This window comes from Geospiza fortis, unplaced genomic scaffold (genome assembly GCF_000277835.1).
Source record: "Geospiza fortis unplaced genomic scaffold, GeoFor_1.0 scaffold45, whole genome shotgun sequence".
In the NCBI taxonomy this organism is placed as follows: domain Eukaryota; kingdom Metazoa; phylum Chordata; class Aves; order Passeriformes; family Thraupidae; genus Geospiza; species Geospiza fortis.
Window position 1 is genome coordinate 3,479,400 of NW_005054327.1, and position 13,259 is coordinate 3,492,658.

At 35.0% G+C, this 13,259-nt stretch overlaps 1 protein-coding gene across 1 annotated transcript in view; it reads left to right on the forward strand.

Moving 5' to 3' along the window:
- The window catches only part of MYCBP2 (MYC binding protein 2), a 177,247-nt gene that overhangs the window by 74,749 nt on the left and 89,239 nt on the right, over positions 1–13,259 (forward strand). The window contains exons 22-30 of the mRNA XM_031057093.1: positions 3,397–3,514; positions 5,382–5,586; positions 5,939–6,092; positions 8,413–8,585; positions 9,633–9,758; positions 9,854–9,981; positions 11,588–11,679; positions 12,840–12,974; positions 13,055–13,138. Of these exons, the coding sequence (XP_030912953.1) occupies positions 3,397–3,514; positions 5,382–5,586; positions 5,939–6,092; positions 8,413–8,585; positions 9,633–9,758; positions 9,854–9,981; positions 11,588–11,679; positions 12,840–12,974; positions 13,055–13,138 (1,215 nt within the window). The remainder of the gene's footprint in view (positions 1–3,396; positions 3,515–5,381; positions 5,587–5,938; positions 6,093–8,412; positions 8,586–9,632; positions 9,759–9,853; positions 9,982–11,587; positions 11,680–12,839; positions 12,975–13,054; positions 13,139–13,259) is intronic.

The following is a 13,259-nucleotide window of genomic DNA, read 5'->3' on the forward strand; positions in this document are numbered from 1 at the left end:
ACCATTCAATTAGCCTGTGTAGGCTTTTTGTTGTAACATCCACAGTGACAGATGTTGATAAGCTATTCACTACATGAAAGATTTGTCAGTCTGTGCTTCTATTCTCCTCAAATTAGATGCTGGTGAATAGAAACTCAGTGGAAACAAGAAATGCTTTGCAGTATCTAACTTGGTGAAAGATAGCATGTATTGTGCTCAGGTAAGCAAAGGCGTGTTTGTTGCTGATGCTTCCCTCAAGAAGCTGGAAGTTAAAACTCCAGGATCTTTCTGTTACTGTTCAAAATTTTGCATTTTTTTGTACAAACTCTTGACTTTCGCACTCCAGTAGTAAGTACATGACCTGACAGTCAAGCACCAGAAATTGAATGACTGAAGTGATATGATCTTGATAGGATTTGGCTTCCAAAGGTTCAATACTAGCATAAACCAAAATTGATCAGACCTTCCATAGATGATCAGCTATGTTCCCCTTGAAGATAAAGAATAGAGACTATATTCTATTAGTAACTCAAGGGGAAAAAAAAAGTGTTCCATTATCTGTTTAAGACCATATTTCTAGGTGTATTTTCTGATTATTTTACTCCAGTGATGGAGTGCAGGTCATATTATATTTACCTCTTTTCACCAAATTTCCTCTAAAATGGAGTCACTTCTGAAATACAGAAATCTCCATTTTCTCTGTAATGAAGTTGTCCAACTCTGCTTGCAGTGGACAGAAGTTGCTGCTTGTTTCCTCTTACCCACTGCGCAGTAACATTTCCCAGCGAACCGTGTTTGCAGCACCATGGTCAGCTGCCCCAGGTGACATGTTTTGGGAACTGGCACGCAGCTGTTGGCTGCATAAAGACCACGGACAGCAATTGTTCCAACAGGTCATGCATGATGAATTTTCAAAGACTGCAACTGCTCTGAGAAATGCTTACCCTTTGGGATGGAAGAGTGTTTCCATGTGGACAGCCAGAATGCATCTGGACCTTCTTCAGGATCCTGAGTTAGCTGATGCATGTACATCTCCTCAATTATTCAGCAGTTGTTACATTTTCCCAAGGGATCTCAGGTTAATTTCTCTATAGCTGAGGTTGGTCTTTTGTGATTGCCAAATGTTCTGTGACTTTAATACCAGTGTGTCTTTCCACTCCATCCCAGAAGAATAGTTCTTGTTTTCTTTGATTCAGATGGAGAAACTTTGGTTGTTAAAACTTTGCCCAGAGTCTCTCAGGGTCTTCAGTGTCTATTCTGAGCTTTCCTCTGTTGAATTTCAGGGGGGTAGGGAAATACTCAGTAGTATCACTGAGTATTCTATGTGCATTCATCAAACTGTCTGTATTTTTTGAAATCCCTCTTCCTTTTATGAAGTGAATACTATTTTTTTTGCAATTCATGTTTATTTTATGTAGTTAAGTATCTTACATTTGTTTTCTGTTCACTTCTAAATGAACCTATAGACTGTAGTTGGCCATTCCAAAAGTTGGATGATCTTAATGAAAAAGCTGTTTAAGAGGGTAACATAGTTCATCTCTCTGCATTACTGGCTTATTTGATTTTGTTCTGCTGTTGCCAGGAGGCTATCAAACATAGCATTCATATAACATTGCTGATAGATTCAATTGGAAGAACAGAAAGATAAAGTTATGGTGATAATAGCATAGTTTTTAAGCATTAAAAGATTAAATATTCACTGCTTTTTTTTTAATAAAGATGTGATTGATAATTCCATGCCTGCAGCTGTCGTAATTTTGAGGGAGAGGAAGAAAAACCTTATGATAAAAATACTTCCTTTTAACAGGGGTGCGCTTTTGAATTAGTTACTAGTTCTGTCTTATTTATGTTTTGATGCCTTTTTGAGTTTCCTTAAGGTTAATGAGAGACAAATGTAAAGGTTTTTTTTTTTTATATTTCATCATTGGTGCTGCTAAACTATGCTCTGTGTCTGTGTATAATCATAGTGATGTCCAAATCCATGTGCCTACAGAACAAGATAAGCACCTAAATTTGAGTGTCATGTTGTACATCCTCTACTTAATTTTATTCTGCCCTTCAGTCCCTCCATCTTCATTAGTCACCCACTGAAAGCTACATTTGCCACCAAAGAATACTTTTTCTGTATACCTCTGTTCATCCTTCTTTAGGTTATCAACTTATCTTCATGCTGCATTCTTCTGTTCCACATTTTTTGTATGTTCACGTCTTCCCATCTACCCTTTTTCTGCTGAATGTGATGCTTCACCTTCCTCATAATTTCTTGACTTCTGTTTTACCTGCAATTCAGCCAAAATCAGAACTTTGAGATGAACCATCTTTTAGCACATCACCTGCTAAACAATCACTAGGTAACTGTGGGCTGACCTTTTCTTATTCCAGTATAAAACAACCTGTTCTTATTTTAGATTACCCTACTTTTGAAAGGCTGTGTTTAAAAGTAAGTTTCACGTAGTGCTGTCATCCTCTGTATAACTCTGAGCCCACTTTCCAAACATAAAATTATGTGGGAATAACTTGTTCTTCAAATTCACAGTCTTTAACTCCATGGGAAATATTAAGTCCAGGTAGACATTCATTATGGGGTTCAAAGTCTTGTAGGTTTCTGTTCTCTTTGTTGGTATTGAAATAAAAATTTTAGTGTCTCATTCTTTTTATCTTTTGTGCTCTTTCTATTCTAAGTCATCAGTTCAAGTTTTCTTTCTTTGCATCCTGAACACCCTGTCATTTTTTCCCCTTCATTTTTACTGAAATAGAAAGTTTATTTTCTCATGTCTGACCATACTTGGGAGACAAATGGATTAGATCTTTTCATATCTCTCTGGAAAAGAGTTTGGAGAGGTCTGTTCTTTATTGGGTCTGAGTTTGATGGGAGAGGAGCTGATGGAGAGGAGTAGACCTTTATTTCTTTTATAATTCCCTAGCCAGTGATCTTGAGAGCGCTGTAGCGATGTTGCTTCTGGTAACTGTACTGGAGTAAGGCTTTGATTGCTTCCAGGGTTTTTTTAAGTGCTTAAGTAGAGTTTTCTGAATATATTTTACTGCTACATTTCATTGCAATATATTTTGTGTTCATACAAAAATATACTTATGTATATGTTATTGTATCTACACATCTGTAATTCTAGAATTATATATTAAATTAATAATTCTTATTCAATGTTAATTTCTGAGTTGAACTGAAGAGAGGGTCCTTGATTTGTTTCCCTGTAACAGAAAGGCATAAACTTAACTATCTGGTGCAGTCTCTCAAACCTCTATTGGTTTAATATGCAAGATGTTTCTTGGCTCTAACTTCCTATAGTATGTGAATCTAGTAAATATATTTCACAGCAATTGAAATACTTACAATACTAATGTGTGTTTTAAATGCTGCATGACCATGTATTGACATAGAGTTAATTTATTTTTATCTAGGGGATGTCCCACTTTGGTGCAAGCATTACCAGGCCCTAGTACACAAGTTACTGCTGGGAGCAACCACACAGCTATTCTCTTAATGGATGGCCAGGTTTTCACATTTGGAAGTTTCTCTGTAAGGAAATGTTGCTTGCTTATGGGAATAAGCTAGTAATTCTTGTGTTGTTCAGAGACATTTCAAGACTGCTTATATTGCTCTTACAGAACTGTGCATAACTTCAGCATGTCTTCAACACTTGTTATGTTTTAAAATGTAGCCTTTAATATTGTTCTGATGAGAAAAACACAATGCCAGGAATTCTTGGGGTTTTTTAATATTTTAATGAAGATGGTGATTTAAAAGAGTTGTTTTATAAGGTGCACCGGTTTTCTCAAACTCTGTTACAAGCTTGGTTCTAAGTAATTGTTTCCTATTCTATTACCTGTCTCCATTTGATAGAAGTGTCCTGGGTTCTTCCATGGAAACAGCAATGAGTTGCAGAAGTTCTGCTTACACTTGAGGGGAAGGGGTTATTGCTCAGTACAGCACAGCACAACTCCAGTAGTCTTCTTTCATATCCATGTGGCGTATATTGCCCCATGTCCATATGAATCCATTCTTATATTCACTAAACAAGCATTTAAGCATTGTTTGCTTCCCTCTGTGCCTCCCTGTGTTTGCAAAGATGCCCCTTGTAGCATATAAGTACTGAGCTATTTTTACATGCTTTAAAAACTACTTACTGCCAGACACAACAAAAGAGAAATTTCAACTTTTGAAATCTTTTTACCAAGAAAAGGAATTTTTTTAAAAAAGTGAAGACTGAAATTTTGGAAGTAGAAAGTCATGTCCTGAATTGAAAATGAGTAATATTTTGTTGTTTTTCAGACTTTAAGCAAAAGCTTTGTTGTCTATGTTCCTGTCAAAACTGTAAACATGTAAAGGTTTAAGCTTTGCTGTCTTGCAGTGAAACTTGGCCCCTGAAAAACCAAATTCACTCTCAGAAATGGGGTATAAAAGCTTGTCAGTTGACTGAGGGTTTTTTCCCCTTTCTCTAAAAGAAAACAAATAAGTTTAGGCCATATTTAGACCACTTGATTTTTGTGTCTGCTTTTAATATTGTGGTACTAGAAAGTTTGCTGAAAGCTTCATAAAGTCAAGACAAAATCAAAACAAAGCATGTTACTTGAAAATGTCTTCACCAAGTTTACTTATGTTGTTATGAAGAAAGATGAGTAATGTGCTGAACAGAAGACATTTGCTGTGTATACATTTTTCTTTTCTCTAATAGTTTTAACTTCATTTGCATGCAGTGCATTTTCTGTGCCTGAGGGAGGTAGATGGAGCATGAGCAGGTTTCTGGCAGCAGTTCTTTCTGCATACTTAGGTGCAGTATATGAACTGTTGGTCCATCTCAGTAACTAGTTGTACATAGAGGTAAAGCCCTAGATCTCCAGATAAGTGTTCATGAGCATGTGCAGCAGTGCTTGCTGAGGCACTGTTTTTAGCTCAAGTTTGATGAGCTAATCGATTTCTAGGTACTTTTAAGAGGTATTTGCTGTATAAATCTTAGTCCATGTAAGTTCAGAATTGAATGGAACTTGGATGGTCTATCTGAATATAATTTTTTTTCCTTATGAATCTATTCCTTGTTTAGCTCTGACATTAATCAGATATTGGACATGGTAGGAAAACAATGCTTTTATTTTTGATTCTGAAGATGAAGAGGAGGGTTATCCATCATAGAGAGTTGGAGTGGTATTTAACAAAAACTTTACTCAAAAACCTATCTGAAAAGGGAGGAGTATATCTGTCAGTAACTTGTTCCTTGTAGTTAAATGCGTAACGCTTCACTTGGAGCAGCCACTGCATTTTGAAGGTAGTTTTGGGGTAAATTCTCTTCCAGCTTACCAATTTTGTGTGACAGAACTATTGAAATAATTTATCCATCTTTGAGACTAACTGTTAATGTCACTTACTGATTCTTGCATTCTTCCTGCAGAAAGGTCAGCTTGGCAGACCAATTCTGGACATGCCCTACTGGAATGCAAAACCAGCCCCTATGCCTAACATAGGCTCCAAGTATGGGCGCAAAGCTACGTGGATTGGAGCAAGCGGGGACCAGACTTTCCTCCGGATTGACGAAGCTCTCATTAATTCTCATGTGCTTGCTACATCAGAGATCTTTGCAAGCAGGCATATAATAGGCAAGAACTCTTCTATATTATTTTAAATGCTTATAGAAGTACTGGAGGAGAAAGTGGGTTCAGTTGTGCAAACAATACAGGAGCAACAAGTCAAAAACATGGATGGAGGGACTGAAAATATTTTTTCCTTCTAGTTTTACTGCATATGATGATCCTTTCTTTAGAAAGGTGTTTTTTATTAAAAATAATAATGCTAAAGTCTAACCTTCACCTGCATTTAAATCTTATCACCTTTTATATTTTTGTTGTAGCAGTATATATGTTCTTCCCTACTGTATTACATGGCACTTTCTAAGCATAAAGCATTAATGAGTGGTGTCTTCATGTTTGCTCTTTTTGATCCCTGATCTAGGTTTGGTACCAGCTTCAATATCAGAACCTCCTCCTTTTAAATGTCTTCTGATAAACAAAGTAGATGGCAGTTGCAAAACATTCAATGATTCTGAGCAGGAAGACCTTCAAGGTTCTGGTGTGTGTCTGGATCCTGTCTATGATGTTATTTGGAGGCAAGTGTGGATTATAGCTATTAAAATAGTATTGTATAAATCCTTTTTAAAATATTGTGCAAGGCTGGAGATTTGATTATACTTATTTTCCCTGTAAATGAAAAACAATTTTTAGTCTTCCATAAATATTTTTAACATTTTTTGGACGGTTTGTTCAAGTAAGCCCAAAACAAATGTTCTCGTGCCTGAATTTTTAAAATTTCTTTCCTTTTTTGCATCATTCTCATTCCAATCCCATAATATTTTGGGGATTCAAATCTGTTTTGTTTCTTTACTCTCTTAAATCCCTTTCCTCCATCTACCTAACACTTGAGTCAATAACTTCCTTGCCATATTCAGCTGCATTTGTGTGTGTCTTAAATAGTTGTTCTTCTGTCAGGCATTAGTGGTTAAGACCATGAGAGGAGGGGTGGAGCAATGGTATTCTTTTTATTTCTGACAATTTTGGGAGGTCAAAATAAAGGTATTTATTTAGATGGCATAGACGTTCAGACCAATTGTGTTTATTTCAGTCTTTGGAGTGTAGTCTTTGAGCAAGTGTAGATAGTAAGCTTTCATTCCAACGCAGAATCATAACATCTAATTCTTCTATAACAAATCAAAAGCTATGTTAGCTGGGATTTGGAGAGAAATCTGAACTTCCATCTGAGTTCAAGAGCGTGATGATATTTAAATTGCTTGAAGACAAAACGAGTTTGAGTGATGCAGGGAACCAGCTAGCCAACATTCATCTGGAAAAGATGATATATCATAGGATCATGTCTTTAAAAGCTGCTTGTATTCTACTTTGGATGTCTTCATCCAGAAATGAGATTCATGAACTTAACAGCCAATTAACGTTGAAGCCTGTGTTTGCCAGGCACATTCCTTTATGGCATAGGAAGTACCTTGGATGGTTGCAGTTCTGCGTTTTGCACATCTGCAGGATTGTTTGACTCTCGCTTGTTCACTTCTTACTTAAAGTATGCTGAGATTTGAAGTAAGAGTAGCACCCACATCCCTTAGAGTTATATATTTCCAGCATGTTTAAATCTAGTGAAAGACTCTGTTTGTGAACTAAACCAGTTATCAGTGGCCATGGGAATGCAGCAACTTTCCGGGGAGGCAAGATAATGATACTCAACTTGAAGACAATAAAGTGGTTATTCAGCTTGAGGAAGTATATAAAGTCACATATTAGATATTATGGATAAACATGAATTGAGATATTTTACTGTCTTGTAGTACTTTGGGGACTATAGAACTAAATCCATAGAGCATAAATACTTAAATGAAGAGTGGATTTTTTGAGACTGTGCAGATTTATTTCTCTGTTATATCCCATTCTTGTTCAATAGAAAACGCTAAAACAATCTGAAGAAGAGACATGTTAATAACATGCCTATTAGTAGTTAAATTCTTGGTATATTATTATTTCTGGACATTTTGATTCATGCCTATTTAAATGATGGATTCAGTTTCTTGCACAGACATTCTGATGATGTGCAGCTGAAACATTTCTTCAAAGCTTTGTGACTTAATCTCTTAGTGAAATTCAGGTGGATGGGGAATGTCACGTGTATAAATTTGAACATTGCTAACTTGTTAAAATCCTGAATACATATGGTGCCCTTTAATATTGTTAGTTAAAACTATTTCTTTGTCCATTAGATTTTTGAAAGTGTAGCAAGTGAAAATTCCTTTTGTGCTTCTTCAGAACACTCCCATAGACTTATGTCTTTTTGCTGTTTTTTCCTTTTATGTAGTGGTTTCAAAGATTTCATTCTCTTTTTTCCTATGTGTTAATATATAATAGAAAGTCTTTGTATTCCCTTGTTTATGCTCCCCTTTTTTTATAATCCCTTAAAAACTCATGAGGCAATGTTACCCATTTTAAAAAGCCCAAACAAAATACGTTGGATTCCTCAAGATTTTTTTCTTATTTGAAGGTAAGCCTTTTCCTTTCACTTGGCATCTTTAAAATTTTTGAGCACATCTGCCATTCTGTTCAGTACTTAGCTAGTTACTTCACACTTCTTAATAGATAATGCTGTTTTAACATTTGTTAGTTTTGAGAAATGTCTTAATATTTTCTGAAATTTCTAAACCCTAATATGACTTCTTGACTTAAGGTATAATAATGTTTTTGTATCTTTTTGTTTGCTGGAGTGTTAAGCTAATAAAGTTTTCATGTATTTGTGATAGTGATGCTCAGTTTCAAGAGTTTATACCAGCAGATCTACATTTTACATGAAATATCTTTAAAATGTAATTGTTGGTAAGGGTTTGTATTTTTTCAGTAGGTTACAGGTTTTGTTCATTCTGTTTTCTCTTGCTCTAGGTTTCGCCCAAATGCCAGGGAACTGTGGAGTTACAACGCGGTAGTTGCCGATTCCAGGCTTCCCTCAGCTCCAGACATGCAATCTCGGTGTAGCATTTTGAGTCCAGAACTTGCTCTGCCAACAGGTTCCAAAGCTCTAACCACCAGATCTCATGCAGCTTTGCATATCCTAGGTATATATTTATAGTTCATGAGTCAGAACCTTAGACAAAATAAAGTAACATAGCTTAATGTATAAACAAATTGTAATCTAAAAACTTCCAGACTTTTTTAGTTAAAATTTCACTTTGTAGCCTTTCACCATTCATTTTAACTTTTATAATTTGGCTAATGTAGTTATCTTCTGCCATTTTAATGATGTTCGAGGATTTTAGAGTTCTGGTCAAACTTGTTAGATGTCTACATAATAAAGTAAGAGACCTTCCTAGAGGATCTTTTTGGAAAGTCTGCAGAATACAGTCAGTACTCCTAACCTGGAATCTCAAAGAACTCAAACCTGAAAAAAGTGATCTTCAATAAGTTATTTTTATTTTAAAGTAAATACAGTATATAAAATCTTTGCAGTTTTGTATAATGAGTCACTAAGGGAAATATTATTTCCTTTTGTAGTTTTTTGTAGTCTAAAAATGCAGCACGTAAGTACATTGTGTTCATGTATAAACTGGCCATGTGCAACATACACAGTTATTTTAACTCGCTTGTCCACTGATTATGATAAGTCATCTGTTCCTTGACCTTCTCACTTCATTGTGTGCTAGAGATGTGGTACCTTTCCACTTGAACAGCACTTTTTTGTGTCTGTGTCAAAGTAAGGCATGTTAGGTCCTTATGTGTATGAAACAAAACACCATTGTGAAGACTTTCAAATCTGATTGTAATTCAGTTCCTACTTTAACTCTTTTTGGGTAATATTCTAAGTGTAAAAAGGAAAAAAATGTTACTGGCAATTTATTTGTCATTAGGAAAGTTTCAGAGTAGTTTTAATCACATTTGTTTGTTATTCTGGATAATAAATGAAGTTTATGTTCATTAGCAAGCCTTGAGATTCTGCAGCAGTGACCCATAACTAAATCAAAAGTATAAAGCTACTTGGTAGCATATATGTGGTGTAGGGACAAAACAGATTGCTTTGATTTTCTTAACTAGTATTCATTTCTATTTCAATTATTATAATCAACAGTGAGAGAATTTGAGTTCTTTTTGGTTTTGCTTTCTTTTAGGTTGCCTTGATACTTTGGCTGCTATGCAGGACTTAAAAATGGGTGTTGCAAATACAGAAGAAGAGACTCAAGCAGTAATGAAAGTTTATTCTAAAGAAGATTATAGTGTTGTTAACAGATTTGAAAGTATGTACACACTAAAATTTCATAGCACATGCTGATCAGGTTGCAGAACAACAGACTAAGATTAATTGCATTTTTGTTGGGTTTTTTTTCTGCAGGTCATGGAGGAGGCTGGGGTTATTCAGCCCACTCCGTAGAAGCTATCCGTTTCTGTGCTGACACAGATATATTGCTAGGTGGTCTTGGTCTTTTTGGTGGTAGAGGTGAATACACTGCTAAAATAAAGGTAGGAGGTTTGGTTTTGTTTTAAGCAATATTGTGTCTCAAAATCACAACTTTCAGTAATGCTATCCAAAACCATGATTAGTTTTATTTCTTGATGAATGAGTGGTTTACTGTATGTGGAAAGCATTATGCAGGCACAGTGGATGAAGTAAAGAGCTGAGAATTACAATTCTTACTTTTCATTAAATTGGTCCATTATTACCTTCATTAAATGCTGTGCCATCCTAGAGATATTTTGGGCAGTTATTTTAGAGTCTGAATGGTTCTGTGATCTATTTACACAAAGCTCCAAGGTCCACCACCAGCAGATTGGTGTTGTGGACTTCCGGTTAAAATCATATCCTGTGTGATGCATGAGGAGCTGTTCTCAAAAACAGAAAAAGAGTCCTTATCAGGAGCTATTGCTTTCCACTTTCCATGCCATTTCTTTCTCATACTGCTCTGTGGATAGCTTCTGGGCTGGATTCTTCAACTGAGAGAAAATGGCAGCAAATACAATTAACTCTGTGCCAAATATAGGCATGATTATGGGTGGAGCATGTGTGCTGATTGTTTTAAAATAAATAAATCTGGCTATGGATAAATAAACCTCACAGAAACACACGCTGGTGTAAGACCTCTGGTTTTGGGTGGCTGTTCTCTGCTCCTATATTTTATAAGGATTTTGGTGAAAGATGTTATATCTGAGATTTCTATTAGATGTTTGTATTTGTATATTCAGAATGTGTTATTGTTACTTATCATTTAGTGGAATATTGAATTTTCTCCCTCTATTTTCAGATTAATAGATATTGAGGTTTGTACTAGGGAAATGGATGACATGCTTAGCAGTAACATTTGCTTAAGCCAACAGGAAATCCAAAATAAGTAGTTGCACTTTATTCTAGTTTAACATAATGACTGAGAATTGCAAATAAGTACAGCCAAGAAACTTAAAGTTAATCACACCATTTAAATACCAGAGGTAATAACGTTATGATAGTACTCTAACATTGTATTTTCAGTTTGTTTGGGATTAGCTTATAGCCAAGATTAAGATCTGCCAGTCCTACCAGAAATAAGCTGTGTATTAAATAGGTGTTTGCAAGAGAAGTCATAGACATGTATTGTGGTCCTTTTTCAAAATCATCAAATGGTAGAAATTACTTGTAAGTAAGAAAACAAACTTGTCTTAGGTGTCATATTTTGTCCCAGTCACCAACTGTTTGTAACACTACTGACTGTCTCTGCTGAACTGTCAAGCTGTCCCTTTCCAGAGAAGCCGAGTAGATCTTAAGGTCATATAGTGCATTTCAGTTGGTGATGGAAAACCTGCAGCTTCTGCCAAGGTTTGCCTTTTTTAGATGGTCTGCTTTTGTCTTGTTTGCAAGATTTAGGGAGTTTCTCCACTTAAAAATGTATCTGGACATAGGGCTGGGAGGTCAGTGTCAATTGCTGTTTCTTAACAGTTAATGCCTGACTTATGAATGTGGTTTTGCCTGTCAGTGATATTAAGTAGTAGTTATTTTTGGAAAATACAATTTCCCAGAATGCCAGACAAGAAAAAGTGGTGTTACGAGGTTGCCAACACCTAAGACATAATTTTACTTTTTTTCTTACTTCACCAGTTGTTTGAATTGGGTCCAGATGGGGGAGACCATGAGACAGATGGAGACCTCCTTGCTGAGACAGATGTTTTAGCATATGACTGTGCTGCCAGGTAAGATGTTTAGCTTGCCTGCTTGCACCTGCTTCTTGATCTTTATTTTTACTTCCCTATACACATTTTAGTATCACTTTAAATATCAACAGAGATGGTCTACATCATTAAAATTTTGTAGCTTGTGATGTAAAACACTCGATGTGTGTAGGAAAATAGTAAAACACCAAATATGCCCCCAAGCCATTACAGTATTTAAATTAAAAGAAGAAAAATAATCAAATTCTTGCTCTTGTATAAATCCAAGTCAAATCCCATCTTCCTGAGACCATAAGACAAAACATTGCAGTAGTTCTTTTGTGCATATGGTTTAATTTAGCTATGTTGTAGCTGCTTTTTCATTCTCTGTAATGAAGTAATTTAAATTTCAAATGATACGTGATTAATTCTTCCAGGTTTAAATCTTATAAGGGAAATAGTAAAACACCAAATATGTCCCCAAGCCATTACAGTATTTAAATTAAAAGAAGAAAAATAATCAAATTCTTGCTCTTGTATAAATCCAAGTCAAATCCCATCTTCCTGAGACCATAAGACAAAACATTGCAGTAGTTCTTTTGTGCATATGGTTTAATTTAGCTATGTTGTAGCTGCTTTTTCATTCTCTGTAATGAAGTAATTTAAATTTCAAATGATACGTGATTAATTCTTCCAGGTTTAAATCTTATATATCAATCCCCTAAATATATATCCTGTTAAATGCTTATTGTAATTACTAAGAATTTATGTACAAGTTCTTGTCATTTGCAAACATTTTCTGAAATCAGTATTATGTAGTACTTTATAATTAGTACTTTGCTTGAGTATTGTATATTAAAAGTAATTGGGTTTATTTAAGTTAATTGACTTAAACCTTTTAAAATTAACATTAAGTTAATTTAACTTAATATCTTCTTACTCTGTTTAGCATTGATACAATTGTTCACAGTTCAAGATCAAGCACAACTCAGGCATTTGTAGGTCCCTCTGAATTATTTTTTAATTACTACAATATTTTTAGATTAAAATTTTTAGATTAAAAGCTTTTGGGTTTTCAATTTAAATAGATACCACTTAACACCATTGCTTCTCAATATCTTTTAATAATTAGGGTGGAATTTGTTAAAAGTGAATATAAAAATAGTTAGCAGCTAACATTTTCCAAAATTTACTTCTCCCAGAGAGAAATATGCAATGATGTTTGATGAACCAGTGCTCCTGCAAGCTGGCTGGTGGTATGTAGCCTGGGCAAGAGTGTCAGGACCTAGCAGTGATTGTGGATCTCATGGACAAGCCTCTATTACTACAGATGATGGGTATATTTTTTTCAATATTTTTTTTGAAAAATAGGAGCTCTAATAAGGCTTGAATAATAACTAGGTTATTTCTCTTTCAGTGTTGTATTTCAGTTTAAAAGTTCCAAGAAATCTAATAATGGTACAGACGTGAATGCAGGACAGATTCCACAATTACTATACAGGTAATACTTTAACCTCTGGAACAATTTGATGACATATTTTTAAAATAGAAATATTTAATTCATTATAACTGTGTTTCATGAAAATATTACTGTATTAAACAAAGGAAATAAATACCTGAAA